The sequence below is a fragment of the Oncorhynchus mykiss genome, chromosome 4, assembly GCF_057628025.1.
Source record: "Oncorhynchus mykiss isolate SJ-2025 chromosome 4, ASM5762802v1, whole genome shotgun sequence".
In the NCBI taxonomy this organism is placed as follows: domain Eukaryota; kingdom Metazoa; phylum Chordata; class Actinopteri; order Salmoniformes; family Salmonidae; genus Oncorhynchus; species Oncorhynchus mykiss.
The window spans coordinates 29,724,763-29,750,491 of NC_143025.1; the positions used below are offsets into that span (position 1 = coordinate 29,724,763).

Genomic DNA, 25,729 nt, shown 5'->3' on the forward strand with positions numbered 1-25,729 from the left:
ACACAAAGAAACGCACACACATCGTTGGCGACACACACCCCATTGTGTTTGTGTCTCTTCTTAAACCCTGGCTGCAGACTGAAATAGAGCCACATGACAACGGATTTGTGGTCATACACAGTATTACATTTGGTTCACAAAACACTTCAGCGAGAACAGATATACAAGATGAACACTAACAAAATATCTATTTTTCCTCCGTTTGTAGTGCAACCTCTCTACTTCTCTCTTTCTCAGTCGCTCTCACCATCACATGACTGTCTCTCACAACATAACAAGTTATGCAAAACCAAGCAGGGCTCTGCATTGTAAACAAACTCTCCACAAAGACCTGCATTGTCACACCCTGCCCGCCCTGCAGTATTGTCACTGGGCAGTCAGGAGCCTTATGATGGAGCAGTACTGAATTAGTTTAGCCATTTAAAACAAAGACAGTAGAAAGGAGAGGGAGTAGTGTGTTCATTGCTGTCGGTGATTGATCGTATGTGGCTGTGCCATTCTGAGGCATCGGTCTAAACACCAGCATACTAAGCTCTGCTGCATCTCGGTTTTTCTATCAGAAGCAATGTTCCTCAACCGCAATTTGAAGTTGTTAACTAGCGTTAGCGAAATCTTTAACTAGCGTTAACACAATGACTGGAGGTCTATGGTAACTGCTAGCATGCTAATAGATACCGTAGGCTTCGTCATTGCGCTAATACCAGTTAGCATTGGCTCGCGAAACTACCTATAACTTCCTTCATACTGGATGCAGAGACCTAAAAATTGTATCCATGAGTCAAATCAGACTCTGGGAAAGTAGATAAATGGTTTCATTGCCAAAATCCCAAAGTATCCCTTTAATGGATTTCAACACTTGAATTTTGGTGTTGTGGTTTTTGGTTTGTTCATGACATAGTCTAGCTACATAAAATAATGAAAATGCTATTGTGTTCTTTGAGATACATTTTCTTTCGTATTCTAATGTTACCCAAGACCTTCATAAAAACCTTCATTTTTGCAACAGCGTGTATGAAATGTATTTATAAAAATGTTGACATTCAAAAAGCATGTCATTGGCCCAAAGGTGGGGGTCCAACAAGGATTTTCTAGAGTTAAGTAACGGTAGCTAGTGCTAGTTGGCTGTACCTACACAAAAACTTAAAGTATTTCTCCTTCTCTTTTTTTGCCAATGATGAGCCAACACGTTTTCAGTACTTTCATTCAATGACTGATCAAACCTCGTTTTCTCATGCACTCTCGTCCCTTTGCAGCAGGCATAGTGAGCAATATGCCCAAGTTTGGAACATCGAATCACAATACATAGAGAATCATGATATCGAATCGCAATACATAAGCACCCAAGTATAGTGATAATATCATATTGTGAGGTCCTTGGAAATTCCCAGCCTTAAAAGGATACTTTTGGATTTTGGCAATGTCTACTTCCCCAGAGTCATATGAACTTGTGGATACCATTTTTAGGTCTCTGTGTTCAGTATCAAGGAAGTTAATAGGTAGTTTCGCGAGCCAATGCTAACTAGCATTATTGCACTGAATGGAAGTCTATGGTATCTGCCAGCATGCTCACTTGACAGTGGGGAAGTAGATAAAGGGCCTCATTGGTAAAGTTCAGTAGTATCCCTTTAACACACACACACACACACCCCTCACCTACCCATGGCTCAAATTGTTTATTTAACCTTAATTTAACTAGGCAAGACAGTTTGGAAACAAATTCTTATTTACAATGACGGCCTTCCCAAAACAACGCTGGGCCAATTGTGCACTGCCATTTGAGACTCCCAATCACTCCCAGTTGTGATACAGCCTGGAATCAAACCAGGGTCTGTAATGCCACCTCCTGCACTGAGATGCAGTGCCTTAGACCACTGCGCCACTCAGGAGCCCATATCAGAGATGGCACTGTTTAGAATAAACACTGTTCATATCTTCAGGAACGCAGTACAACAGTATCAGCTCTCTCAGGTTAGATCAAACAGTACTCTTCCAAAACAGAACAGGATATCATCAAAGAGCACTGGGCCCCCAACAAGAATGTCAACAATGGAACTAAGCTATGCATACCTCCACATTTTAGCAATTTGTTTTGATGATATAGGCCCATCTGTACTAGCGCTCAAAGCTCAAATGAAAAAGACCATGGCAGGTCAGGTAGAGGCAGACGTCCAATGGGAGGAGTGACAGTGGCTGGCCATCCTGACTGGCTCCAGACATTACTGGGCAGGGGGAGTTCCTCCTATAAGGCCACAGTGAGGACGGAAGATACATTTCCTGTCCACAGTGTTCTGCACAAAGTAGGGGGGAAAGAACAACAATTGATAGGAGCTGTAATCTACTGCAGAGTTCTGTCATACTATCCAGGTCTGTGCCCAAACAATTCGAGCTTCTTCTTCTAAAAATCCACCTTCCCAGAAACAAGCGTCTCACCGTTGCCGCTTGTTATAGACCCCCTTCAGCCCCCCAGCTGTGCCCTGGACACCATATGTGAATTGATTGCCCCCCATCTATCTTCAGAGTTCGTACTGTTAGGTGACCTAAACTGGGATATTCTTAACATCCCTGCCATCCTACAATCTAAACTAGATGCCCTCAATCTCACACAAATTATCAAGGAATCTACCAGGTACAACCCTAAATCCATAACCACGGGCACCCGCTTAGATATCATCCTGACCAACTTACCCTCTAAATACACCTCCACGGTCTTCAACCAGGATCTCAGCGATCACTGCCTCATTGCCTGCGTCCGTAATGGGCCCGTGGTCAAACCTCATCACTGTCAAACGCTGCCTAAAACATCAGCGAGCAGGCTTTTCTAATCAACCTGGCCCGGGTATCCTTGAAGGATATTGACCTCATCCCATCAGTAGAGGATGCCTGGTTGCTCTTTAAAAGTGCTTTCCTCACCATCTTAAATAAGCATGCCCCATTCAAAAAATGTAGAACTAAGAACAGATATAGCCCTTGGTTCACTCCCAGACATGACTGCCCTTGACCAGCACAAAAACATCCTGTGGCGTACTGCATTAGCGTCAAATAGCAACATTTCAGAGAAGTCAGGAACCAATATACACAGTCCGTTAGGAAAGATAAGGCTAGCTTTTTCAAACAGAAATTTGCATCCTGTAGCACTAATTCCAAAAGGTTTTGGGACATTGAAGACCATGAAGAATAAGGGCACCTCCTCCCAGCTGCCCACTGCACTGAGGCTAGGAAACACTCACCACTGATAAATCTACAATAACCGATAATTTCAAGAAGCATTTTTCTACAGATGGCCATGCTTTCCATCTGGCTACCCCTACCCCGGCCAACAGCTCTACACCCCCTGCAACAACTTGCCCAAGCCTCCCCATTTCTCCTTCACCCAAATCCAGATAGCAGATGTTGTGAAAGAGCTGCAAAATCTGGATCCCTACAAATCAGCTGGGCAAGCCAATCTGGACCCTCTATTTCTAAAATCATCTGCCGAAATTGTTGCAACCCCTATTACTAGCCTGTTCAACCTCTCGTATCGTGTGAGATCCCCAAAGATTGGAAAGCTGCCGCGGTCATCCCCCTCTTCAAAGGGTGAGACACTCTAGACCCAAACTGTTATAGACATATATCCATCCTGCACTGCCTTTCTAAAATCTTCAAAAGCGAAGTTAACCTTTCTGGTCTCCCCATCCCGGATCCGGGATCGTGAATACAGACTCAAGCTCATTACCATAACGCAACGTTAACTATTCATGAAAATCGCAAATGAAATGAAATAAATATGCTAGCTCTCAAGCTTAGCCTTTTGTTAACAACACTGTCATCTCAGATTTTCAAAATATGCTTCTCAACCATTGCAAAACAAGCATTTGTGTAACAGTATTGATGGCTAACGTAGCATTTAGCATTAGCATTCAGCTGGCAACATTTACACAAAAAAACAGAAAAGCATTCAAATAAAATAATTTACCTTTGAAGAACTTCAGATGTTTTCAATGAGGAGACTCTCAGATAGCAAATGTTCAGTTTTTCCTGAAAGATTATTTGTTTAGGACAAATCGCTCCGTTTTCTGCGTCACGTTTAGCTATGAAAAAACCCCTGTATCCAGGATTGTGTAAATCTATCAGCAAGCTCATTAGCATAACACAACGTTAACTATTCATGAAAATCGCAAATGAAATGAAATAAATATGCCATCTCTCAAGCTTAGCCTTTTGTAAACAACACTGTCATCTCAGATTTTCAAAATATGCTTCTCAACCATAGGAAAACAATCATTTGTGTAAAAGTAGCTAGCTAGCGTTAGCATTTAGCGTTAGCATTTAGCGTTAGCATTTAGCGTTAGCATTTAGCGTTAGCATTTAGCGTTAGCATGCAGCACGCAACATTTCAACAAAAACATAAAAGCCTTCAAATAAAATAATTTACCTTTGAAGAACTTCTGATGCTTTCAATGAGGATACTCTCAGTTAGATAGCAGATGCTCAGTTTTTCCAAAAAGATTCTTTGTGTATTAGAAATAGCTCCGTTTTATACATCACATTTGGCTACCAAAAGAAATCTGAAAATTCAGTCCTCAAAACGCGAACTTTTTTCCAAATTAACTCCATAATATCGACTGAAAACATGGCAAACGTTGTTTAGAATCAATCATCAAGGTGTTTTTCACATATCTCTTCATTGATACATCGTTCTTGGACACATGGTTTCTCCCCTATATCAAATGGAAAAGTACGAGCAGCTGGCAATTGCGCACCGAATTCCACGCAGGACACCAGGCGGACACTTGGAAAATGTAGTCTCTTATGGTCAATCTTCCAATGATATGCCTACAAATACGTCACAATGCTGCTAAGACCTTGGGCGAACGACAGAAAGTGTAGGCTCATTCCTTGCGCAATCACAGCCATATAAGGAGACAATGGAAAACAGAGCTTCAGAAATTCTGCTAATTCCTGGTTGATGCATCATCTTGGTTTCGCCTGTAGAATGAGTTCTGGGGCACTTACAGACAAAATCTTTGCAGATTCTGAAACTTCAGAGTGTTTTCTTTCCAGAACTGTCAAGAATATGCATAGTCGAGCATCTTTTCGTGACAAAATATCGCGCTTAAAACGGGAACGTTTTTTATCCAAAAATGAAATAGCGCCCCTAGAGATCTAACAGGTTAACAAACAGATCACCGACCATTTCGAATCTCATCGTACCTTCTCCACAATGCAATCTGGTTTCCCAGCTGGTCATGGGTGCACCTCAGCCACGCCCAAGGTTCTAAACGATATCATAACCGCCATTGATAAGACAGTACTGTGCAGCAGTCTTCATCAACCTGGCCAAGGCTTTCGACTCTGTCAATCACCGCATTCTTATCGGCAGACTCAATAGCCTTGGTTTCTCAAATGACTGCCTCGCCTGGTTCACCAACTACTTCTCAGATAGAGTTCAGTGTGTCAAATCGGAAGGCCTGTTTGTTGTCCGGACCTCTGGCAGTCTCTATGGGGTGCCACAGGGTCCAATTCTCAGGCCAACTCTTTTCTCTGTATATATCAATGATGTCTCTCTTGCTGCTGGTGATTATCTGATCCACCTCTACGCAGACGACACCATTCTGTATACATCTGGCCCTTCTTTGGACACTTAACTTCGATAGGATAGGGGGCAGCATTCGGAATATTGGATGAAAAGCGTGCCCAAATTAAACTGCCTGCTACTCATCCCCAGAAGATAAGATATGCAAATTATTAGTATTAGATTTGGATAGAAAACACTCTGAAGTTTCTAAAACTGTTTGAATCATGTCTGAGTATAACATAACTTATTTGGTAGGTGAAACCCCGAGGACAAACCATTAAGATGATGTTTTTTTGAGGTCACTCTTTTCAAATCGGTTTTCATTGGGAATCCAGATTTCTAAGGGACCTTCTTGCAGTTCCTATCGCTTCCACTGGATGTCAACAGTCTTTAGAAATTGGAGAGGTTTTTCCTTTGTGTAATGAAGAAGAAACACGGTTCAGAACGAGGCTAGAGTGAAAAGGACTCTTTGATAGAGGCGCGTGACCTGAAAGCTAGCTACAGTTTGTTTTCCTCCTGTATTGAACACAGATCATCCAGTCTTCAATTTTGTCAATTATTTATGTTAAAAAAATACCTAAAGTTGTATTACAAAAGTAGTTTGAAATGTTTTGGCGAAGTTTACAGGTAACTTTTGAGATATTTTGTAGTCATGTTGCGCACGTTGTAACCGGTGTTTTTCTGGATAAAACGCGCCAAATAAATGGATATATATCGATGGAATTAATCAAACAAAAAATACCATTTGTGATGTTTATGGGACATATTGGAGTGCCAACAAAAGATGCTCGTCAAAGGTAAGGCATGAATTATATCTTTCTTTCTGCGTTTTGTGTCACGCCTGCAGGGTTGAAATATGCTTTTCTGTCTTTGTTTACTGGGTATCCTCAGATAATAGCATTGTTTGCTTTCGCTGAAAAGCCTTTTTGAAATCTGACATGTTGGCTGGATTCACAACAAGTGTAGCTTTAATTTGGTATCTTGCATGTGTGATTTCATGAAAGTTAGATTTTTATAGTAATTTATTTGATTTTGGCACTCTGCATTTTCACTAGCTAGAGTCCCACATATCCCAGAGAGGTTAACAAACCTCCAAACGAGCTTCAATGCCAAACAACACTCACATGGCCTCCAACTGCTTTTAGATGCTAGTGAAACTAAATGCATGCTCTTCAACCGATCACTGCCCGCACCTGCCCGCCCGACTAGCATCACTACTCTGGACGGTTCTGACTTAGAATGTGGACAACTACAAATACCTAGGTGTCTGGTTAGACTATAAACTCTCCTTCCAGACTCACATTAAGCATCTCCAATCCAAAATTAAATCTAGAATCGGCTTCCTATTTCGCAACAAAGCATCCTTCAATCCTGCTGCCAAACATATCCTCGTAAAACTGACTATCCTACCGATCCTTGACTTTGGCGATGTCATTTACAAAATAGCCTCCAACACTCTACTCAGAAAATTGGATGTGGTCTATCACAGTGCCATCTGTTTTGTCACCAAAGCCCCATATACTACCCACATATATACCCATATACTACCCACCACTGCGACCTGTATGCGCTCGTTGGGTGGACCTCGCGCTAATATATATATATATATTCGTCGCCAAACCCACTGGCTCCAGGTCATATAGAAGTCCTTACTAGGTAAAGCCCCACCTTATCTCAGCTCACTGGTCACCATAGCAACACCCACCCGTAGCATACGCTCCAGCAGGTATATTTCACTGGTCATCCCCAAAGCCAACACTTCTGTTGGCCACCTTTCCTTACAGTTCTCTGCTGCCAATGACTGGAACGAATTGCTTTAGCTGGAGACTTATACCTCCCTCTAACTTTAAGCATCAGCTGTCAGAGCAGCTTTCCGATCACTGTACACAGCCAATCTGTAAATAGCACACCCAACTACCTCATCCCCATATTGTTATTTATCTTCTTGCTCTTTTGCACCCCCGTATCTCTACTTGCACATCATCTGCACATCTATCACTCCAGTGTTAATGCTAAATTGTAATTATTTTGCCTCTATGGCCTATTTATTGCCTTATACCACCCTACTCTTCTACATTTGCACACACTGCACATAGATTTGATCTATTGTGTTATTGACTGTACGTTTGTTTATTCCATGTGTAACTCTGTTGTTTGTGTCGCATTGCTTTGCTTCATCTTGGCCAGGTCGCAGTTGTAAATGAGAACTTGTTCTCAACTGGCCTACCTGGTTAAATAAAGGTAAAATAAAAAAATAAAAAAATTCTGAACAGGTCGACCGTCCTCCTCCTAGTGGCTCACAATGCTATCAACATTACATTTAGCGCCATAACACTACGTCAAGGTGAGAGGCAATGTTGGTTCTAATAGATTTTGTTTCAACTCTGATCCCTAAGCAACTAGCTGAGCATATTCAATAATTGTTTAAGATGTTAATAACATGTCTAACAATGCGCACTAGAAGCTCCCATCCATAACCATTCACTTTCCATCCAGAACCACCACCACCTTCTTCACGCCATTTCACCATATCCTGTCTTCCACCTCACTTGACCCATCTTCCCCAGATTTGACTATCAAATACACAGAGCCGAGTCAGGGGAGAGTTACTTTAAGGTCACCACAGCACAGCACAATGAGTCCCTCCCTACGGATAGAAGCACAGAGCTGCTGTCGGCCAGCCAATTTGGAATTAAGCCTCTTCACAAACACACGTAGCCCCTCACTCTCTGCAATTTCATTCCTCATGTGATGGGTCAGTTATTTGAGAGTCTGAGTGTTCATAAAATGATGTGTCCCCTCTGCTATGAGAGTTTTCCCATTGGAGTTGCAGACCAAGCTCTGTGCTGGCTGGCTCGGTAATACTATTTTACTGTTACTGCCTTTTGGGTTTGCAGGACTGCTCCCTGTACGCAGCCCGATTACAAAACTGGCGCTAGATGTCTGTACCAGCACCATCCTGGAGGTCAGAGACACCAGTTGAGAAAGAGGTACTAGGCTACAACATGTGTATCAAGAGTCAGCCAATAAGCCAATAACCCCATCCCTAACACACACACACACACATCTCCACATTATAAAGTACACCACATACACACAAAAACACCTGCGTTTAGTCACATTCACAAACACACCGGGCACCCTTTAACCAAATACGTATCAAATAATTCCCTGGAATCAGGTTGCAGCACATCCACCACAGGGGTGATGTCATTGTGTGCTTCAATGACCAATAACAGAGAGCACTACCTCAAAAGTCAATGCAGGAAGGGCAGGCCATGGCAGACTAGAGGAGAGACCTAGGACGTGACACTGAATCATATGGGAAGGGTGTGAGGGAGGTCGCAAACTGCAGAAAGAGCCGCTTCAAAAACATTCAAAATGGTTCCTTGATTCTTTAGGCTACGCCATAAACCACAGTAATCATCATCATCACGCACCCCATCCATTACACGACACATTACCACCGTCATCAACTTCAGAGTAGTGTGTTCCTGTCTAATAGAGCAGAAGGCAGTGTCCTGGTTGAATAGAACCTGGATTCATTCAGGTTTTTCATTCTCAGAGAGAAAATTTGGGAGGGAAATTCATCTAGAGACCACAAACATGTTCCACACAGGAAAGTCCCGGAGAAGGGGGGGGGTCAACTTCCAAACCGGGCAAAGTGCTACCCGCTCAACTTCCACCATGTGCGTGGCATGGATACATTTCTGTACAACTCAGCGACTTTGTCAAATCTAACCTGAATAGAGGCGCCTCATTGCCCCAGAATAGGAATATCAGTAGTAACAGCGTGGAGTTCAGAGTAACACTCATACCTTCACCCGGCTGCTACAGTAAAAAGCTTTTTGTGTCGTCTCGTAGACATGTAAGCTCTCTCTCTCAACCTCGGGTCAGAACTGAAGGGAAAACAGCGTGGGACTGTATTTAGGTGTAGCAAGCTGTCAGTGTGGACTAGCTGTAAATCTCTCATAGGGAGAATTGGTTGATTTGTTGATTCAGCCATGTTTCAGGGAGGAGCAAACAGAGATCGAGCGTGTTCTGACAGGCAGGGCTGAGCACAAAGCCACGCTGATCGACTGACGAGTCATCACCCTGCAGACGATGGAAAGAGGCTGGTGAACACACACACAAAACGAGAGGCCTGTTGAGTGCTTACTATAAACAGATAAGTTTGGGTCCTCCATTTTGAAGTGAATAGTAAATTATTTTTTGTGTATTTAATGGTCTTTCAGAAACAAATCAAACCATTTTAGAGGTCATTTCCAAGCCATTAAACTCAGAAGCTACCGTATCATAGAGCATTAAAAATATATTTAAGCCAAAAAAATGTAAATAACAGCAACTCAAGTTCCATTCCAGCATACAATATAACACCGCTCAGTGACTTTGTGATAGAATATTCCACCGTCCTGCTAACTTTCACTGTGCCCTTTCACAGAGTTCTCAGTCTGTCATAGCAGTATGAGCATGCTGCATGTGAAATGTTTATTTATTTAACCTTTAACTAGGCAAGTCAGTTAAGAACAAGTTCTTATTTACAATGACGGCCTACTCCGGCCAAACCCGGACAACGCTGGGCCAATTGTGCGCCGCCCTATGGGACTCCCAATCACGGCCGGATGTGATACAGTCTGGATTCACACAGTGCTTCTTGCACTGAGATGCAGTGCCTTAGACCGTTGCGCCACTTGAGAGCCCAGAATTCTCAATGTCCCAGATCACTCACTACCACAATAATTTTAAACTCTCACACACACAAGACACAAAGCCTTACTTTACCTGGAGGTGCTGATGTGGCAATAACAGCACAAACCCTCGATGACCCTATAGCCTACTGTGTTTCATGTGATGGCGTCTCATAGGTATCACATTAGAAAGTTGTTGCAGCTGATGACAATATTGGTTTACCATGTACTAGGCCAAGATCAAACTAAAGATTCAGCCAGTTGATTGACTGTTGACTCTGCTCAACAGCACAACGCCTCAAATGCATACGACAGAGTTAAACATGAATGCAAAACTCTGTAGATCTTGATAAGGTGAGTCAGTCATTCATTGTAAGAGAAAGCTTCCTAGTCTGTCAGTACCTTTGATGCGGTTGGTCCGGTTGGAGCGGACGGGCCTGGTGGTGGAGGTACTCACCAGACCCTCCTGGTCCTCCTCGATGGTCTGGCCCATGGCCAGCAGGCCCAAGCGCTTCATCCTCAGCAGACGGGGGCCTGTCTCCCGGGGCAACCCTCCCCCAGACTCCAACGCCCCCCCGTCCCACGATATGGCGGCCGGGACCAGGCTCCTTAGGAACTCCATGTATGTCTGTATTCACGCTAACTCACTCAGTCCAGCATCCAGTCCAAATCCACAGTCAGTCACTCTGCACCATCTTCCCCCACAAAACTACCTGGCTGTTTACCACTAACAGCCAGGGTTACAGCCACTAGGTCTGTCTGCTGCTTAGCGCTGTACAGTCAGTGATATCGTAGACTACGATAGTCAACAACAGACAGCCCATTAGAAGAATGAAGAGACACTATCTGGCCTATTGAAACTCAGTCTGTTGTATCCCCCTACAGCGAAGAGTCGGAATGGGAGAAACTTCCTGCGCAGCCAGAAACAGTACCTGTCTGCTCAGAGGGAGAAGGCAAACAGACATCACACTCCAGCAGTGATGTAATCAGGAGTGGGTGGAGCCAGGCCAGGTCAGTTGCCAGGCCCTATCAGGGGCAGGACCAGAACATGTTCCACAGGAGATAACGCACGCCTGGGCCCACAGCCAATCAAAACAGAGACAACACCCTGGCCTACCTCTCTTAGAAGAGTGAGCGAGAAGGAAGAGAGACCAGTCTTGGTGGGGAATTAGTGAGAAGTGGAAGGGGTGTGTAAAAACAGAAGCGGCAGATCAGAGAGACTGGATGTTCTGGCGCTCACCTCTCTTAGGAGGCTTTTATTTACAATATTAAACAGGTGCAGGACGATAAACTTAGTATAGAAAATAAAAACAGGATGTTGACAAAGAATAAATCTAAGATATTCTAGGTATAAACTGTTCCGGCAACAACTCTTTACCTATTACAAAACTCAGGTATGGCTCTACTCTAGCCAACCTGTTACCTGCCCAGCCTGCTCTCCCCCAGGCAAAGGCCAACTGACCACCTAAAGTACTCCTTCCAGGAACTCCCTTCAGTTAGGAACATTCCATCATTATAGCCCCGAAACACATTTTACCATAATGCGTAATTTCCTATGGACATATAACACCATAAAAGCAACAGTTTTACATAAGCCCAGACTTAATTAACTTGTGCCATAACTATTTATTTAAGTCACACAATACACATTCATTAAGTAATTTCCCCCTGGGATAATTCATCACTTTAGTTGTTCCCATAAACCAATAAAATGTTCCTCTGACTCGTAGACTAATTTGCGTAATGCACACCGGCACTTCAACAAGAAACAGCGCGGCGCTTCAAGACAAACAATTTAGGTTGATATGATTATTCTCTACCAACACGTCTATCGTTACCGTAATAATATATTTCACATTGCTAGAGCATGTACGTTTAAATGGGCGGCTTTATATACGGTAGAAACATGGTTAACAAGTTACATTGTTTTAATAACTGGCGTACACAAACACTCGACTTTGGCGCCTTACGTCACCGTATTGTTGGCAAACGGAATGCGCAACTCTAACCAACATTCTCTTTTGTTTCAGGATTCTTGGCTATATATTGAGATACAATAAAGAATCTCTCTCCAACCAATCATTTTTTCAGTGTCATTGTTTATGAGCCACGGACATGCGTTCCATGACAGGATGACTCTACCCTCCGGCCTGTCTGTGTATACTGATAATCCTTATCGCCCAGTGAACTGTCATATGGTACTAAACATACACTTGGCTAAACTTGGGCGGTATACCGTATGCCGGGGTATTTGTAAATAGCCACGGGATGGTTTTTCAATCATGTCAAAACTGTTTTTAAGTTCATCAATAAATTGTAATGTTTGTAGCTACTGTAAGTAAATACCTGCAAGCAACTTGTGCAATACGTTAAGAGAAATATAGCGTTCTTCATTTCACCCGTCACATTATGAAGCTTACTGTAGTTCCCCAGAATTTTTGAGCCAGTCGTGTTAGTTTGTAAATAGCACAACGGGAAAAAGCAGGAGCAGGTGAGTCCAGCTGTGTATTGACAGGGGTTGCGTTTTATATTGAAAGTCAACCGTGTTGTTTTGTTTCAAGAGTGATCAGGGACGTGCAACTATAGTTTTCATTCACAGAAAATACATTAGTGCAACACATTCGGCAGAAAATAGCTTAATTGTCAGACGACAACAGAAGTGCAACACGATTTGGCTGTCAGCCACACAAGTAAATGAGCTTACAATGAATGTAAAAGTATTTGGCCATCATATTTCTGTTTATCATAGAATGATTGTAACCAGCTATCTTTCATAATGTTTTGCTTAAAGTTCATCTTGCATTTTACCTGAGAAAAGTAGGCTGGCTACAAAGAGAGAAGTACCAGAGAAAAGTAGGCTGGCTACAAAGAGAGAAGTACCAGAGAAAAGTAGACTGGCTACAAAGAGAGAAGTACCAGAGAAAAGTAGACTGGCTACAAAGAGAGAAGTACCAGAGAAAAGTAGACTGGCTACAAAGAGAGAAGTACCAGAGAAAAGTAGACTGGCTACAAAGAGAGAAGTACCAGAGAAAAGTAGACTGGCTACAAAGAGAGAAGTACCAGAGAAAAGTAGGCTGGCTACAAAGAGAGAAGTACCAGAGAAAAGTAGACTGGCTACAACGAGAGAAGTACCAGAGAAAAGTAGACTGGCTACAACGAGAGAAGTACCAGAGAAAAGTAGACTGGCTACAACGAGAGAAGTACCAGAGAAAAGTAGACTGGCTACAAAGAGAGAAGTACCAGAGAAAAGTAGGCTGGCTACAAAGAGAGAAGTACCAGAGAAAAGTAGGCTGGCTACAAAGAGAGAAGTACCAGAGAAAAGTAGGCTGGCTACAAAGAGAGAAGTACCAGAGAAAAGTAGGCTGGCTACAAAGAGAGAAGTACCAGAGAAAAGTAGACTGGCTACAAAGAGAGAAGTACCAGAGAAAAGTAGGCTGGCTACAAAGAGAGAAGTACCAGAGAAAAGTAGGCTGGCTACAAAGAGAGAAGTACCAGAGAAAAGTAGGCTGGCTACAAAGAGAGAAGTACCAGAGAAAAGTAGACTGGCTACAAAGAGAGAAGTACCAGAGAAAAGTAGGCTGGCTACAAAGAGAGAAGTACCAGAGAAAAGTAGGCTGGCTACAAAGAGAGAAGTACCAGAGAAAAGTAGACTGGCTACAAAGAGAGAAGTACCAGAGAAAAGTAGGCTGGCTACAAAGAGAGAAGTACCAGAGAAAAGTAGGCTGGCTACAAAGAGAGAAGTACCAGAGAAAAGTAGGCTGGCTACAAAGAGAGAAGTACCAGAGAAAAGTAGGCTGGCTACAAAGAGAGAAGTACCAGAGAAAAGTAGGCTGGCTACAAAGAGAGAAGTACCAGAGAAAAGTAGGCTGGCTACAAAGAGAGAAGTACCAGAGAAAAGTAGGCTGGCTACAAAGAGAGAAGTACCAGAGAAAAGTAGACTGGCTACAAAGAGAGAAGTACCAGAGAAAAGTAGGCTGGCTACAAAGAGAGAAGTACCAGAGAAAAGTAGCTACAGTCAGAGCTGTCTTTTGATAGAATGCCTTTGTGAATTCTCAGAGTGGAGAAGCGCAACTGAATAGAACATTGTTTAATGCTGCAGAAATAACACTAAGAAGCAGTTTAGATAATTCTGAGTTTTATATTTTTTTCCTGCGTGAAAAACAAAGAATTCTGCGTTAGGGCGAACCCTGAGTTTAACTTGCTAGTTATCGAAGTGGCTGATTTAGTAAGGTCACGGGGCATTATATTGTGTTAGCTTTCTGCCATGTTTGAGATGTCAAAGCCCCTCGAATGAGTTATCTGTACAGCTGCCACTTCAGCTTGATTTCCTTGTGTTTTTCTCCGCTCTATTCTGGGCCCTTCTGCTCCTCCCCTGTCTACTCTGAGCATAGTAGGCTTTCCCGTTGCCCTAGCGACTCTCAAATTCCACAGAGACACAGTACTATTCGGTCTTCAGACAAGCATGTGTCAAAACATTGTTCATTTGCTCGTCAACTTTAAAATATATGTTTTAATTATTTATACAAGTTTTTCCTCATTGAGATAAAATATATTTTAAGAGAGACCTGGTCCTAACTGTATGTATAATTTTATAAGCCGGATTGCCTGACTTTGCAATTAATTTATTTTCGTTTGTGCTCGTTAGCATATTTAGCTAGGAGCCTAAATGCAAATTAGCTAATGTGCTAATGTTGTTAGCATTCATTTTGGGATGATTATTATTATATTTTTTTGGGGGGGGCCTTGTGTACTGAACCGTAAATCCCAGTCAGAGAGGACGATGTGAGGCTATGCAAATCTGGATACTGCCCAACCCTACACTTAACACTTTCCAATCCCATCGTCTCGCACACGCTTTAATAAGCGTTAGCTAGCGCTAGTTGGTTGTACCTGCAAAAACTCCAGTATTTTACCTCCTAAGCTTATTCTCCATCCATCTCCATCTTTAAAATAGTGAGTCAATGTCATCAGCACTTATTTTCATGACTGATTAACCTGTTGGATCTCTAGGGGCGCTATTTCATTTTTGGATAAAAAACGTTCCCGTTTTAAGCGCGATATTTTGTCACGAAAAGATGCTCGACTAGTTTTGGAAAGAAAACACTGAAGTTTCAGAATCTGCAAAGATATTGTCTGTAAGTGCCCCAGAACTCATTCTACAGGCGAAACCAAGATGAAACGTCAAACAGGAAATGAGCAGAATTTCTGAAGCTCTGTTTTCTAATGTCTCCTTATATGGCTGTGAATGCGACAGGAATAAGCTTAGACCTTCTGCCGTTTCCCCAAGATGTCGGCAGCATTGTGACGTATTTGTAGGCATATCATTGGAAGATGGAAAATGTAGTCTCTTATGGTCAAAGTGTCCGCCTGGTGTCCTGCGTCGAAATTGGTGCGCAAAGCCAGGTGCAAGTATTTTTCCATTTGATTGAGAGGAGAAACCATGCTTCCATGAACGATATATCATCGAAGAGATATGTGAAAAACACCTTGAGGATTGATTCTAAACAACGTTTGCCATGTTTTCAGTCGATATTATGGAGTTAATTTGGAAAAAAGTTCACGTTTTGAGGACTGAATTTTCGGGTTTTTTTGGTAGCCAAATGTGATGTACAAAACGGAGCTATTTCTAATACACAAAGAATATTTTTGGAAAAACTGAGCATTTGCTATCTAACTGAGTCTCCTCATTGAAAACATCAGAAGTTCTTCAAAGGTAAATGATTTTATTTGAAGGCTTTTATGTTTTTGTTGAAATGTTGCGTGCTGGATACTAACGCTAATGCTAACGCTAAATGCTACGCTAGCTAGCTACTTTTACACAAATGATTGTTTTCCTATGGTTGAGAAGCATATTTTGAAAATCTGAGATGACAGTGTTGTTTACAAAAGGCTAAGCTTGAGAGATGGCATATTTATTTCATTTCATTTGCGATTTTCATGAATAGTTAACGGTGCATTATGGTAATGAGCTTGAGTCTGTATTCACGATCCCGGATGGGGAGATCAGAAAGGTTAAAACCCTCTCGCTCATGCTCTGTCTCTCTGCAGCAGACATATACAGTAGTGAGCAATATGTTTTGGAACATCAAATTGCAATATCGAATCATAATACATACAGCATCGTGAGAATCGCAATACATATCGGCACCGGAACCGTTAGAATATCGTATCGGAAGTTCCCTGGCAATTCCCTAGACAATATCCATTCCTACCTTTGCCACCTAGGAAGTGTGTGACTGGACCTTTTCAAATAGTATTAGAGTACCGTTGCTCTATAGGTTACTAAATATACACTGCTCAAAAAAATAAAGGGAACACTAAAATAACACGTCCTAGATCTGAATGAATGAAATATTCTTATTAAATACTTTTTTTCTTTACATAGTTGAATGTGCTGACAACAAAATCACACAAACTATCAATGGAAATCAAATGTATCAACCCATGGAGGTCAGGATTTGGAGTCACACTCAAAATTAAAGTGGAAAACCACACTACAGGCTGATCCAACTTTGATGTAATGTCCTTAAAACAAGTCAAAATGAGGCTCAGTAGTGTGTGTGGCCTCCACGTGCCTGTATGACCTCCCTACAACGCCTGGGCATGCTTCTGAGGGATCTCCTCCCAGACCTGGACTAAAGCATCCGCCAACTCCTGGACAGTCTGTGATGCAACGTGGCATTGGTGGATGGAGCGAGACATGATGTCCCAGATGTGCTCAATTGGATTCAGATGCAATAGACAGGTACAGCGCCTACTGATGCAGGTTTACTAAGGTCAGCTGTATTAGTGTTCAGCAGGACAGAGCCTTGGGTTAGAGTTCTGGCACAGTAGGAAGTAAAGAGGAAGTGCTCACATCCTTTGGTGCAGCGTGAGAACAAGTTGAGGTGGTGTAATGGTTTCAGTACCACCCCAGCGTACACCCCCCGTGTGAGTGCTAAAGCTGCTTTCTGTCAAATCACCCACACCCCACACAGAAAGTTTGTTTTTTTAAGAATCCAGAAATGTCAGCCAAAACACTTTGTCTTGTTCTTCACATTTGACTTTTCAGTTACATTCAGTACTAACCACATAACGGGTTTTGCTGTGTAAGAATAAAGCTGCAATGTGGCATGGATACAAGCCAAATAAAGGACAGTAGTGGTGTCCTGGGAAGTCTTAGGCAACTAGCATTACAGCAGCCCTGCCCTCCAGAGGCCAGTCAGTAGACTGCACTGCCAGCACAAAAAGCATTGAGCAGAGGAGCTGATGAAGGAGCTTTTGCGCTGAGCTCACTCTCAAGGCTTGTCTATTCCCTTTAAGAAGAGGGTCCTTTGCTCAGGGAGTAGAAACATGATGAAATCACCAAGATGATGCTGCAAGTTCTTCAGACCTAGACTTTCACAATATCTATGTTGCATTGGTGTGACTAGGGGTTATGTACAGTAGTACTGATTTCAGTCTAACCAAGTGATTAGTTCACATAATAATTGAACTCCCAATCTTCACAGAAAACATTGGCAGATGAACCTACATCCAAAGCCGAGCCGGAGGGAGACATGGATTATTGGGATAATTTTGTTTTGGTACATTGTGGTTCTAATCTAGATGTTTTTCCAATGCAGATATACACAGTTGACAAAACATTAGGAACAACTTCCTAATGTTTAGTTGCACCCCATTTGCCCTCAGAACAGCCTCAATTCGTCGGGGCATGGACTCTACAAGGCATCGAAAGCGTTCCACAGGGATGCTGACTCCAATGCTTCCCACAGTTGTGTCAAATTGGATGGATGGCCTTAGGGTGGTGGACCATTCTTGATACAGACGGGAAACTGTTGAGCGTGAAACGCAGCGTTGCAGTTCTTGACACAAACCGGTGTGCCTGGCAGCTACTACCATACCCCGTTCAGAGGCACTTAAATCTTTTGTCTTGCCTATTCACCGTCAATGGCACAGATACACAAGCCATGTCTCAAGGTTTAAAAATACCTCTAATCCGTCTCCTCCTGTCCATCTACACGGATGGAAGTGGATTTAACAAGTGACAACAATAAGGATCATAGCTTTCACCTGAATTCACCTAGTCAGTCTATGTCATGGAAATATCAGTGCTCCTAATTGTGTACACAGTGTATGTAAAAAAACTAAATGAATCTGACAGAAAACAGATAAAAATAACAGATGAATAGTTGAAAGATTGCACGAAAGAGACCGACTGAGCTGAGTAGAGGATTGGAAGAGAGAAAGAAGCCAGTTAGTCCTAGAGTGAGTGAGAAAGCCAAGTGATCAGTGAGATCGTCATCACTGGACCAGGGCAGTACAATGGCCAGTGGAGGTGGCTGCAGTGTGGAGAGGCCAGGTCAGTGCTGCTGCAAAGTTAAAACAATAGCCCAGTGCAGGAGGCCCAGATCCCAGTCAGCCCTGGGGAATGTGAGCGAGGAAACTCAGGGAACAATGCGCAAGGGTTCCTACGCCTCCCTGGATTCCGCCCCGACGCTACTTAGGCCTCAGGCCTGCTTTCACGCCTGAGAAAAACAGGAAAACTGCCGGGGCCGGGCCGTCTCAGATTGTACAGCGCTCAAACACTTGGCTACACTCGCAGATAGACAAAAGGTCATTCACTGAGTGGAGTCCTGAGGATGACCCTCCTGTTATGTGAGAACGGAGCTGTGCTCCCTCCACGTGACAGAAACCCAGCCAGCTAGTCCACTTGACCTGATCCCAAACAACAGCTGGAGTAGGTTGGGTAAGGACAGTTGCTGTACGCCCTCCCGTGGTCTGGACAAAAACTACAGGAGTTGATAAAAGGAGCTTTGCGCAGTCAGAAAACACAGTCTGACATGACACACCTTTGATGCCTGTCTCAGCAGTGAATCACCTCCTGCTACTGCAACACTTCTCCAATGCCTCTGGCCTTGCCCCTTCACCTGGCTCTCACATACCCCCTTCAATGTTTCACAGGTCTGAAAGGATGGAGCTTCGCTTCATCCATCATTGCCTCCAAATATCCAGATCTTTCATAGACCTGAACACGGGGGGGGGGGGGGGGGGTCTTTGAAACCAGGCAGTCGCCATGTTGCCTCTCTTTGAGGTAGTTGTTAGGCCTGCCCACAGGCAACATGGTTGTCATTGCTGGGGAACGTGAGAATGTCACTTAACCAGCCCCTGGGTCACAATCACACACGTTTCGGTCTTGGCCAATCACCACTCAGAACTAACAAGAGGGCTTCAAATTACCAGCTAGAGGCCAGAGTGTTGCACAGCACTATAAAACTGGTAGATTAAAGTGAACATAACCTAACAGCTCCCTTCCAGCTCTGCTACATTACTGCTTGCTCAAGAACCAATAAAAGAGTGCAATCTAAAAGGTCAAACTTATTCTATTGATATGTTGCAGGAACCAACGTGCTCCTCTATGTCCTGCAGAGACATGCCCTTGCATACCTTGGCGTTTCCATGCTATCAGACAAGCACGGCAGTACACACTTAGCCCGAAAGGAACCCGTCAACAAATTTCACTGATCTATCAAGAAAGAGACTCATACGACACAAAGGAAATGATACAAAGAACAGAACTCTTTCTTCGTGTGTTCTGTCTAATGGTGGTAGAGTGTATCAGTGTCAGACTGAGGTGACATTTCTCATGTCACACAGCTGACAGACAACACCTAGTTCACAGCCTAGAGTCAAAACCCCTGCCAGTGAGATTGTTTGGCAGCCAGGCACTTGTCAAAGTGCCCAAAACATCTATGCCACTTCCTAATATAGTGTTTAAAGCCCAGAGAATTAAAGGAATATTTAAACAAATAACTACCATTATTATTTCAGCCATAATAATCTTTCCCAGTTCCCACACTGCTTAGCTCTGAGCTCATGTAACAGCCATGTAAGAAAATCACAGTGCAAACAGCTCCTGCTAAACCTGTGTAATGTTACGTACCTTAAGGCCATAGAGCAGTGGCTGTATTGGGGCAGTCAGGAAGGAGAGGTCCCAACGATGTCAGTGCACAAGACTGTGAAACAAATCATTCAATTAGTTACCACACCAGTCAATCACCCACAGAGATGCATCCTGTAACAACCTCCTATACAGTGCATTCGGAAAGTATTCAGACCCCTAGACTTTTTCCACATTGAGGAAAACTTAACAATCTATACCCCATAACGACAAAGTGAAAACCGGTTTAGAAATTGTTGCAAATGTATTAATACAAAACAGAAATACCCTATTTAAATAAGTATTCAGACCCTTTGCTATGAGACTCGAAATTGAGCTCAGGTGCATCCTTTTTCCATTGATCAGACATTCAATGGAAACTGTCAGAAGACCTCTAACTTCACAGCACATCAGTATTTAAAAAGGTAGCAAAACAAACTCATTCACACACACACTCACAGTGGAATGAGGCATCTTACTCCAAAACGCACAGACAAAAATGCTTCGCACACACACTGACAGACCTGTGAATAATAGATGAACTTCCTGTTACAGCTCAGACCGCAACACCGGAAAGGTGTGTTACCAGACCACAGACAGAACAAGTGGAGCAGAGAATAAGACCATAAAGGCCCTTTTTACCTCACTGGGTTGGGGAGTAACGGATTAGGGTAAATGCACCTATTATGCCCTCCAAAATCCAAGTTTAGATATTTCTAACATATACTGCCCCACTTTTTGTAAGAAAAGTATATATAAAATGAAAGATGAACCTCTCATGTAAGGTTGACTTTACAAAAAAAAAAAAAAAAAACCTCTTGGTGTACAAGATACCGGTGTGATTCGCGCTGAGTGGACTGAACCATTGTGGAGGCCGTGGGGATGGTGCTTCTGAGACAGGTGCTACTGAAATTGAATATGGTTATATTACATAAGAACAATGGTGCGACACTAATACAAAATATTATTTTATAACAAATGCGCTTTCTCCCTCATTGGATCAGTGTGCTGTTGAATTGGTGCCTTTTCCTAGACCATGATGCTATGTGCACAATAGCAAAGTTACCCGGCCTATCGGTTTTTAGAACAATGCCCCGGAAGCAGCAGCAGAGCTGGGATATGAGAAGGCAGCCCTTGCCTTGTCTAAGAAAAGTGAGGAGAGGAAACCCAAACTTAAAAATTGGGTTTATAATCAATAGCCTAACTGTTAGATGCGCCTGGCTTTGTAAAATCAGAAGTAATCTACAGAAGTAAGAGAGATCCTGCTTCTGTTGCCGGTTGTTTAATAGCCTACTGATTCTGTCAGCAACAAACCTCACGTAACATGTGAAGTAAACAGTTTCACAAATTCGGCTGTTTTTAAAATATTTTCTTCTGTAATAAAAGGCTTTGTTCCAAATGGTCAGAAAAATAATTTTTATAATGATGCTCCTTTTTCTTTCTCATGATATGTCATCATTAGTAGGCTTAGTACAGCACTCTTTATAACCACCATCAATCTGTAGGCCTAAGAGCACATCCTACATAGTCTTAATTTGGAATGCACAATATAAAAAATATATATACACATTTAAAAAAAGTGAACATATCGGAATCGGCTGATATTAACTAAAAATGCCAACATCGGTAGATGTCTAGTTTAACGCCGATGTGCAGAAGCGATGTCAAAGCTGACGTGCATACCTATATAACATGATGTAATGACACCACATAAAATCTTGCACAACACAGCATTCCTAACCTAGCCCACAACGTCTGGGGTGTGGAAAGAGTAAGAAAATTTCAGCAAGAAAACGCAAAGGCGAAATCCATTAAAGCCAAGATAATGGAATTCATTGCCCTTGACAATCAACCGTTCTCTGTCGTGGGTGATGTTGGCTTTCGCCGACTGGTCGAGCACTGGCATACACTACCAAGTGTGCCATTTGTCAGATGTTGCCCTACCGGAGTTACACAGTAATAGCGTCACTGCTATTAGCTTCACGACATAGATACTATGGAACACCATTTGAGTCTTTGCGTGTCAAAAAAGATACAGTAACACAGTCAAAGCTGTACAAAAAACGGTCTGCAAACAAGCAAACACAGGCCACGAATGATGTGTTTACAATACCCTGTTAGTAATAAAGCATAATTTGTTTGACCACAACTTCTGGGGTACCTAGCTAGCACCAATTACAACCAGTCTGAAAACAATGACCAGTAGAAACTGCAGTCATTTTCATTATTCTTAGCAATATTTTAGGAATCCTTGAGTAAGTATTAGCTAGGTTGCCACTTGTTCACCTATTGTAATTGAACTTCAGTTCAAATAAATAGCTAGCCAGCTACTTAACCCTGTTGCCCAAAGCTAACGTTACAAGCAGCCAGCTAGCTTCATCTGGCTAGTGAGGCTCGACCAGAACGGGTTGTGTTGTGAAGCTAGCCACAATAAGGATTAGGTACAATAGCGGAATTTGGAGTTTGCCTTCAAAATAAAAGTATCTCTTTGAATTTGATGCAAATTCATCCAAATTGTAGAATTAAGCCATACTTTTATTTTGAAGGCTAACTGCAAAGTCCACTATTGTGGCTAATCCTTATTGTGGTGAGCTTCACATAGATGGGTCCAACCACCATTAATCAAATAAGAACTGTCTTCTACATTAGGGTAATTTTAGATGACACCTAGCTATATAATTAACTAGCTAGCTATAGCTACTGAAACATATGTCATTTTGCTATGCTTTTGGGGAAGAACATTGTTTGCATCCATGAGCTAGCTAGCTTTAAAAAATATTTAAAAATTATGACCAGCACTGTTGCGCGAGACAACTTGACCAGCATCATAGCATACGTATCGATGAATCGTTGTGACATGAAATACGAGTGATAGTGTAATCAATGTGTAATAACTACGAGAAAAAACAAGTATGAACACGTTAAATTATGTGACGTGCAGTCAAATTCAGGTCCTGATTGGTCAACAAGCTTATTTGACACGCAAAGACCAAAACGGCGTTCCATAGAAATCCTGGTTGAGAATGAAACGACAGAACAACAAAACAGCATAGCAAGTAAGTGAAAGAAATTGGTTTTGATTATGTTTTACTGGTAATGGGGACATACGTAAATGCCAACAAAATAACTTTTTGGACAGTGTGGTGTGTAATCTTTATTTACCTTGGCAAATCAGTTAAGAACAAATTCTTATTTACAATGACGGCCTACCCCGGACGACGCTGGGCCAATTGTGCGCCGCCCTATGGGACTCCCGAATAACAGCTTGATGTGATACAGCCTAGATTCGAACCAGGGACTGTAGTGATGCCTCTTGCACTGAGATGCAGTGCCTTAGACCGCTGCATCCATTTGTGTGTGCAACTAACTATTTAACTGTACTAGAACACTTAAAAGGAAGCTAAAAAAAATGTAATAATTGGTTATCAGTATTGTTTTTTTGGCAAGGGGAAAAAAAAATCTGATATCAGTACCAGCCAAAAATGTCATATTGGTGCTTACTTAGGCCTATATTCAACTTCTATAAGCCACTGTATCAATCAAATCATTTGTTCATGTCATCACGCAGCATATGCGTCATTCATGATTTTAAATGCAAATCAAGCATTTTAGTTTTAAAATAAAGTAAAGTGAGTCTTGAATAAATAGCTGTGCCACCAGAGGCTGTGCCACCAGAGACTCTGGGTTCGAGCCTAGGCTCTGTCGCAGCCGGCCGCGACCGGGATGTCCATGAGGCGACGCACAATTGGCCTAGCGTCGTCCGGGTTAGGCCGGTAGGGATATCCTTGTCTCATTGTGCATTAGCAACTCTTGTGGCGGGCCGAGAGCAGTGCACGCTAACCAGGTCGCCAGGTGCACGGTGTTTCCTCCGACACATTGGTTGGATGCGCGCTGTGTTAAGAGGCAGTGCGGCTTGGTTGGGTTTCGGAGGACGCATGGCTTTCGACCTTCGTCTCTCCTGAGCCCGTACGGGATTTGTAGTGATGAGACTAGATGCTAACAATTGGACACCACGAAATTGGGGAGAAAAGGGGGCAATTTTTTTTTTATTAAATAAAAAAAGAATAAATAGCTTAAACAATAAATAAACCGTTCCATTTCGGAAATTGCATTCACAAACAAAAGTCGGGTAATATAATTATGTATATAATTATTTTTGTCCCGTCCGAGTCTGCCATGCCAGTAATTTTTACATGACAGGAGTGTAACATTTCCATCCAGGAAAGAAAAAAAAATTGACAGGTGTGCGCAAGAAAAATGTATCGACTCAAGCATAAACTAAACCCAGTAAAAAAAATAAAACGTCTCTTTTTCAGGACCCTGTCTTTCAAAGATAATTCGTAAAAATCCAAATAACTTCACAGATCATCATTGTAAAGGGTTTAAACACTGTTTACCATGCTTGTTTAATGAACCATAAACAATTAATGAACATGCACCTGTGGAATGGTCGTTAAGACACTAACAGCGTACAGACGGTAGGCAATTAATATCATAGTTAGGACACTAAAGAGGCCTTTCTACTGACTGAAAAAACACCAAAAGAAAGATGCCCAAGGTCCCTGCTCATCTGTGTGAACGTTCCTTAGACATGCTACGAGGTGGCATGAAGACTGCAGATGTGGCCAGGGCAATAAATTGCTATGTCCGTACTGTGAGACACCTAAGACAGCGCTACAGGGAGACAGGACGGACAGCTGATCGTCCTTGCATTGGCAGACCACGTGCAACAACACCGGCACAGGATCGGTGCATCACACCTGCGGGACAGGTACAGAATGGCAACAACAACAACTGCCCGAGTTACACCAGGAACACACAATCCCTCCATCAGTGTTCAGACTGTCCACAAAAGACAGAGAGGTTGGACTAAGGGCTTGTAGGCCTGTTGTAAGGCAGGTCCTCACCAGACATCACCAGCAACAACGTTGCCTGTTGGCACAAACCCACCGTTGCTGGACCAGACAGGACTGGTAAAAAAAAAAAAAAAAGTGTTCACTGACGAGTTGCGGTTTTGTCTCACCAGGGGTGATGGTCGGAGTCGTGTTTATTGTCAAAGGAATGAGCGTTACACCGAGGCCTGTACTCTGGAGCAGGATCGATTTGGAGGAGGAGGGTCTGTCATGGTCTAGGGCAGTGCGTCACAGCATCATCGGACTGAGCTTGTTGTCATGGCAGGCAATCTCAATGCTGTGCGTTACAGGGAAGACATCATCCTCCCTCATGTGGTACTCTTCCTGCAGGCTCATCCTGACATGACCCTCCAGCATGACAATGCCACCAGCCATACTGCTCGTTCTGTGCGTGATTTCCTGCATGACAGGAATGTCAGTGTTCTGTCATAGGCAGCGAAGAGTCCGGATCTCAATCCCATTGACCACGTCTGAGACCTGTTGGATCGGGGGTGAGGGGCTAGGGCCATTCCCCCCAGAAATGTCCGGTAACTTGCAGGTACCTTGGTGGAAGAGTGGGGTAACATCTTACAGCAAGAACTGGCTAAATCTGGTGCAGTCCATGAGGAGGACTGCAGTCCTTAATGCAGCTGGTGGCCACAACAGATACTGACTG

General features: G+C 42.9%; 1 protein-coding gene across 45 annotated transcripts in view; it reads right to left on the reverse strand.

Moving 5' to 3' along the window:
• The window catches only part of LOC110521657 (protein furry homolog-like), a 94,045-nt gene that overhangs the window by 61,842 nt on the left and 6,474 nt on the right, over positions 1-25,729 (reverse strand). For 36 of the 45 annotated variants that reach the window (XM_090231785.1, XM_090231794.1, XM_021599374.3 and 33 more), the window contains exon 1: positions 10,645-11,422. In XM_090231785.1, coding sequence (XP_090087911.1) covers positions 10,645-10,864 — 220 coding nt within the window. In that variant the 5' untranslated portion in view covers positions 10,865-11,422. Of the gene's footprint in view, positions 1-10,644; positions 11,423-20,164; positions 20,238-25,729 lie in introns of those variants that run through there. The other 9 variants (XM_090231818.1, XM_090231815.1, XM_090231817.1 and 6 more) reach the window with 1 other exon arrangement.